This window comes from Nuphar pumila, unplaced genomic scaffold (genome assembly GCF_984573655.1).
Source record: "Nuphar pumila unplaced genomic scaffold, dmNupPumi1.hap1.1 HAP1_SCAFFOLD_302, whole genome shotgun sequence".
In the NCBI taxonomy this organism is placed as follows: Eukaryota; Viridiplantae; Streptophyta; class Magnoliopsida; order Nymphaeales; family Nymphaeaceae; genus Nuphar; species Nuphar pumila.
In genome coordinates, this window is record NW_028323269.1 from 1 (window position 1) to 6266 (window position 6266).

Below are 6266 nucleotides of genomic sequence, written 5' to 3' on the forward strand. Positions count from 1 at the left end.
AGGACGATCCAACTGGTGATTTGGTATCAGCCTGCAGCAGGCAATGGAGAGCATCTTGCCATTGTGCATGTATGGCAATGCTACGATCCCGGCAAGCCACTGATGACACTGCGTCTTGAAGGCACTGCATCGTTTCGTCATGATGGTGGAATTCAATTCTCAGACTTTGCTGCCTGATAAGCTGGTGAGGGGACAAATTGAGTAGGACTGCGTTTGAGACGCAGCAAATGGTGATGCTCGCTGATGAATTGGACATGCACTGGCCAGCGATTGCTCCCACCCATAGTTTCATGATGATGATGTTGCATCTTTTTACTACCGCATCCACATGGACATTGGCAACTCCAAGACTACTTGAGAATCATAAATTGTGTGATATGACATGGTGTGTGAGGCGCGCTGCATGCAGGCTCAACTTGACATGAGGAAGAAGGAAAAGATAAGGCAAGAAGAGCTCAGGGAGCGTGAACGAGTCATCATGCTCAAAGAGATGGAGAGGCTGCGTGAAGAGGAGCTGAGGGCACAAGTAGAGAAGCAGCTGAAAGCACGGCAACTGGTCGCCGAAGTATGTTGCTACAAAATGAGGTTTCTCTGGGATGCTTGCAGGCGTTGTGCATCGAGTTCCACAACTATTGAGTCTCTGCCTTCGTTATTCATCGACGCACGGTGATGTCAAGACCGCATGTGTTTTGAGGTCCTGGCAACTCGTACCTGGTTTCATGCACCGCAAAGATGCAACATTAGAAGATCATCTCACTGCTGAAGCGTAACTGCAGGTCACAGCTGCAAACGACGAGCAGATTGAACGCAAGAAGGACCTACAAGCTAGGGAGTTAGAGGAGGAAGCGCGCATTGCTGATTACATCCGGATGCGAGACCTACGCGAGCAGGCACATCCAGGAAGAGAAGGACCGAATCGCCAAGGAGAAAGAGATGGAGACGCAGCGCATGCGTGCCGCTCAGGAGAAAGCAGCTGACAAGCAGAGCGAGATCGACGAGCTGCGTGCTCGCCGGTATGCCGAAGCCGTGGAGCGAGAATGGCGTGTGAAGGAGGCGTCCAAGGCGGCTAGGGACAAGGTGTGCTGAATGATTCCCGCAATGTACCGTGCACAAGATGTTATCGAGAACTCCGCTCACATGGGCACATGATGCGGGAGGAGAGCGTGGCCACGTGCATGCCTGAATTTCAGGCATGTTGGAGCGCAGCACCCTGCACGATTCTGTGTCAACTTACCTGATGAGGAGACAGCTTTGGTCCAGAATGCACGTCGTTCACACCTCATTCTGGGCTGTCGTGCTTGGTGTGTGTGGCAGAATTTGCCAAACACATAATCAGCCTATCAGCCGAGCATATCAGCCTCATTGACAAAGGTCTGGTGGAAAGCCCTCCAGCGGTTTCACGTGTTGGTGAATGCATTCAAAGAGGTGGCTTGATGCAGGCCATTCTTGAAGAGCTGCATAAGAGCCGCCAGGCGCAGAAAGCGGCGAAACTGGTTCAGCAGGGAGAGATGGCTTCGATCGAGAAAGACGAGTTCCAGCGAGTCCTCACAGTCAACAGGGTGAAGGAGAACAGGATATGAAGCTTGCCGCACAGGCACGCCTCCTTGACTCATGCCGGCATGATGGACGTTAATTGCAGTTCACAAGAATGATGATTTACAGATGCTTGCAACTCTTGAGTTGCCAGAACTCCTGTACGTTTTGCAAACACCTACGTAGCTCAACGCCAGGGAGTCTCAAAGAACAGCAGACTGATGTTGAGTTCATCCTCCACGTGAAATCTTGCGTCCTGGCCTTGCAGATGGAGTCCCTGAGAAAGCAGCATCAAAGCGAGCTTCTAGCCCAGATAGCCGCTAACGAGGAGAAGCGGAGGATTGAACGGCAGACCTTTCTGGAAGAGGGTCGCAAAGCTCGTAAGGATGCCGCGGCCTACCTCCTCAAAATCGAACGTATCAAGCAGGCAAAGCTCAAAGAGTTGCATTCTGCTGGAGTCCCTGAGAAATACTGCGCGGAGTTGTCTAAATACAAAATTGGACAGAGCGGCCATTAGGCATGTTATTGCACAAGGGAGGCGTCCTGGCATCGTCGCATTCCTCTTCTCTACTAGAAACGAGATGAAGGAATTGGAACAGCTATAGATCATGCTTTTGTCCAGGCAAACGCCCTCACTTGTAATCCAAGCATGCTGTATGCAAGTGTAGCCCTGTGTAAAACGTCCAGGTCTTGTCATTCTGATGATAAGTACCAAGCAAATGTAAGCGGTAGATGCACACAAGGAAACACACGAAGGCGGATATAAGGGGCAATAGTTACTGCTCAGTGTGAGCCTCAGAGACCAATTGCCTACATCCACTGCTGCCCACGCAAGTCAATGTTTCAGATGCATGCCAATTCACCAAGTCAAGTCAGGAAAGCAAGGCATATTCCATATTCCAAAGCTCCAACAGCTCCATTAAACAACAGGGCGACTTCAGTATTTATTCTGAGGTATTTCCCAAGTACTTGGCTTTCATGCAAATCTTTGCCCTTGCATTACCTCCAATGCACATCTACACATATCTGCATGCCACTTGTCGTAAGGCACGACGCAGGCCCACCAAAGGTTCATTCTGGGGATAGGTTCATACATCATGTCACATGCCACATGCCAAACATGCCAACCTCCCATAATCTAGGCTAGATTACAGGGTCTATGCCGTTGTCAAAGATCGACACGGTTCTGGGCGTCGCGGCACATCTCCTCTCAAAGCAGGGCATCGAAAAGGACGACAGCTGTCGTTGTGTTTCTGCGGTACGCAACCTCTTTCGTCTGTCAAGAACGACCCGGCTTGCTCTTCGTTCCGGCTGTAAGTGAAGGTTGTGCTGCTGATGTGATGATGTAGATTCATACTGTACTCATAGTACAAGGGCTGTGACCAATGTTCAAACACTCCAATGTCCATGCGCTGCTGCAGTCAGCGGGTTCGTTCGCCCTCAGTTTGCACATGCTGGAGGTCGTTAGTAACTTCTACATGTACGAGATAAACTTCAACTTGAGCATCCACTGGGGTTATGTGCGTTAACGCTCAAGGTATTCGAATTGCGACATTAAGTGGAACCCTATCAAACTGTCCGAGAGCGTGTGATGTAAGCGATGGAGGCGACACAGAACATGTTCGGATTTTGGAGCATTTAGAATTTTTTTTTTTTGATAGAACAGTGCAATACGGCGTAACTTCGCATGTATTGGTTGTGCCGCAGCCTGTGCGTGAAGAAGGTGTGGTGCTATCGCAGTTTTTGAAAGAACAACATATCTGGATGCCTGGCAGGATGTTTGCGCCAGTTGTCTCCTGACATGCATTTTGATGACACCATTCAAGGTTTGCTGTGTTCGGGGTGCCTCCAAGACATGGAGTGCGTGCCCTACATGCTACGTTCTCAGAAACCACGGAATCGCGCACTCCGCTGGCAATAGACGACACACCAATACCGCACGTGAAGAGATGTACATGATTTCTTTGCTACTATTCATTGTTTCACAGTCAGGAAGACCTCAAAAATTGAAAATCAGCACCAGTCTCGGATGTCGAAAGCGACGACGTCACGGTACGTCCTGGGCCGGAACGGCCCACCATCGAGGCACTGTGATTCGCACGAGCTAAGACACCAAGAGAGCTACAGCACATGGTAGGGATGCCTATACAGTGCGATACTGGTGCACTTTGTCACATTGCTTGACGTCGCTTCAATTGTAACGTGATGACAATCAGTGCTATTCGCCCCGCGACTTTGTGAATGCATTGCAGGCACCACATCGATGGTTGCACAGCTCTACTTCACACCCGCGGCAAGTGGAGAGGCCTCTTACATTGCTGCGTACAGGGCAGCCTCCTCGGAGTCAAGCTTGAAGCCCACCTCGCAGACTGGAAGACCAAAGCCATACTGTCCGGCCCTATGAAAGGAGGTCTGCTCAGCGACATCAGCCCAAAAGGAAACGAGCCCGCGCTCACCCTCGATGATGGAACCGTTTTGAATGAGGGCTCTGCAATTCTGCAATGGATTGCTGACCAAAGTCCAGAGTCAGGCTTAGCCCCGCCTTGGGGCACCAGCGCTCGCTTTGTCATCCAGTGCCAGCTCAACTACATAGCATCTGAGATCCATCCTTACATCGTTCAAGTGTACTCCATGCCAGACCCGTCAGCAAAGGCGTGCCTGCTCTTCAAGCTGGCGGCGAAGCTTGAATACCTCTCAACTCATGAGCTTCGCAATGGCAAGAAGTATTTACTTGGCGATGCCTTCACCATCTCCGACGCGTACCTGTATGTGGTTCTGAACTGGCTTCAGGACATCAACCATGACATTGCTGCATATCCCATACTTCAGGCTTACTGGGAAGGCATCTCCGAGCTTGAATTCGTCAAGGCAGCAAGCGTGGAGATTGATGCACTCGCAGAGGCATGCGAGTACAAGCATTGGAGGTTGACTGCCAGCACTGGCAGTTGAATGTTTCTGTATCGTGCTTTGGTGGTATGGTTGAGCATGCGATGCGTTGCTTCTGTCAATTGCCATGAAACTTGCCGTTCATGCCTTAACAACATATTGAGACAAGCTGTCATAGTGGGCAACGTGTCAACACAAAGATAAAACGTTTTCATTTCTCATCGATGCTGGTTCCACCAGCTCATTCTTCTTGCATAGCACTAGCTTCAATAGAAGCCATGACCCATGTCGTGCAGCCCGGATCTTGCTCTTATCTACATGCTTCCTGCTTTCGTGAATGACGTTCTAGGTGTACCTAGCACAGACATGTATGATGCTTGTAGTATGAGCATGTAAACTGATCACAATATCGCCTTGCTGTTGTATGTACATGCTTGGTTGTTCCAACGGCATTCAAACCTGCACATTACGCTCACCAGGTCCTTATTCTGCAGAGTGCCAATAGACAAGCGGGTAACAGGATATGTGATGAAAATTGTCTTTCAGAAGAGAGTTAGCAGAATTCCAAAGAGAGGCGCTCGAAGCATGCGCGAGATATCTATGCAATCCTGTGCGCAGCTGCACCCACTCTGCTAATACTCATCAAAATCATCAACATCATCTGCGCCTTCATCGTCAAGCTCTCCAGCATCATCGGACTCATAGTAGTGCTCAACCCCCGACATTGAAAAGACACGCCACGCTGTGGCCGTCACCGCGGTGTGCAGCACATTGAGAAACTTGAGGTTTCGCAGGTGCGTGAGTGCCCTCACGCCAGAATTGGTCACCTCGGTCTGCTGCAGATTGAGCGTGCACAGGTTGGTGAGCTGCCGTAGACACTCCAACTCGTTATTCTGCAGCCGGCAGTGGTGTAGTTTGAGCACGGTGAGAGCGCGCACATCCGTCAGGTGCACCAGGCCAAACTCTGCGGGCATGCCGTCGTCCCGCCACCGACCGGCGCCACGGCGGCGGGAAAGATCGAGCTCCTTTAAGTTTGTGAGACGCGAGATGTGCCTTAGGCCATCGGCGGTGTGCGGCGTCCCTGCGAGGTTGAGCTTTGTGAGAGTTACCAGGTCTGAGAGGTGAGCGAGGGTGCTCACAGAAGTCCATGCGAGGTCGAGACTCTCCAGGCACGTTAAGTGTGACAAGCCTTCCAATTGCTCACCCACTTTGCTGGAGGTGAGCTTCAGCTCGCGCAAGCACTGCATGCACTTGAGGGGCGTAGACGGCGCGATGCTGCTGATGAGCGTGTCGGAGAGATCGAGGCGGGTGAGTGCGGTGAGGTTTTGCAGGAGGAAGAGCTTGCTGTTCTCGATCGATGTCTGTGCAAGCGTGAGCGTGTTTAGGTGCTTCATCGACGCGAGGCGCTTCAGACCCTTGCACTTCAGAGCTTTTTGGTACAGCGTGAGCGCGCCGACGCCCGTTCCCCCCAGATGCAGCGACTGGAGGCTCGACACACAGCAGTGCTCGAGCACCTCAACGGCCAGCTCGCAGCTCGTCAAGTCCAAGTGCTTCAAAGCTCACCAGACTTGACAGCTGCCGCAGCCACTTGTATGGTCCGTTATACACGAGACCTGCCGTTCCCCCCGGTAGAGCGGTCCCTTCGGCAGTGCTTCGCGCTGCTGTGTGTCCATGTCTGCCAGCTGCTCGAGTGTGATCGACATCTTGGACAGCTGAGCGATCATCAGACTCTCCTCGCGGTTGTATGAGTCACGAAAACAGTACGAGAGGTCCAGGCGCTCGAGGCTGTGCAGCTCGGTGGGAAGTCGAGGGAGGGTGGTCCATTGCGCACACCGACACGGATTGTA

General features: G+C 51.7%; 1 protein-coding gene across 1 annotated transcript; it reads left to right on the plus strand.

The window, feature by feature from the left end:
- The first annotated feature begins 382 nt into the window (after positions 1-382).
- Positions 383-1580, plus strand: LOC149810552 (cilia- and flagella-associated protein 45-like). The gene is made up of 4 exons (XM_089994215.1): positions 383-666; positions 891-1077; positions 1207-1270; positions 1315-1580. Exons 1-4 carry the CDS (start codon positions 383-385, stop codon positions 1578-1580), a joined length of 801 nt encoding a protein of 266 aa, XP_089850341.1.
- Positions 1581-6266: the final 4686 nt, after the last annotated feature.

Excerpts from the sequence above, each read along its gene's own strand:
- LOC149810552 (XM_089994215.1), top strand. The coding sequence starts at position 383 with ATGGTGTGTGAGGCGCGCTGCATGCAGGCTCAACTTGACATGAGGAAG. Across the intron at positions 667-890 it reads TCGTTATTCATCGACGCACG|GCACATCCAGGAAGAGAAGG; the intron begins GTGATGTCAAGA and ends CTACGCGAGCAG. Across the intron at positions 1,271-1,314 it reads TTTGGTCCAGAATGCACGTC|AATTTGCCAAACACATAATC; the intron begins GTTCACACCTCA and ends TGTGTGTGGCAG.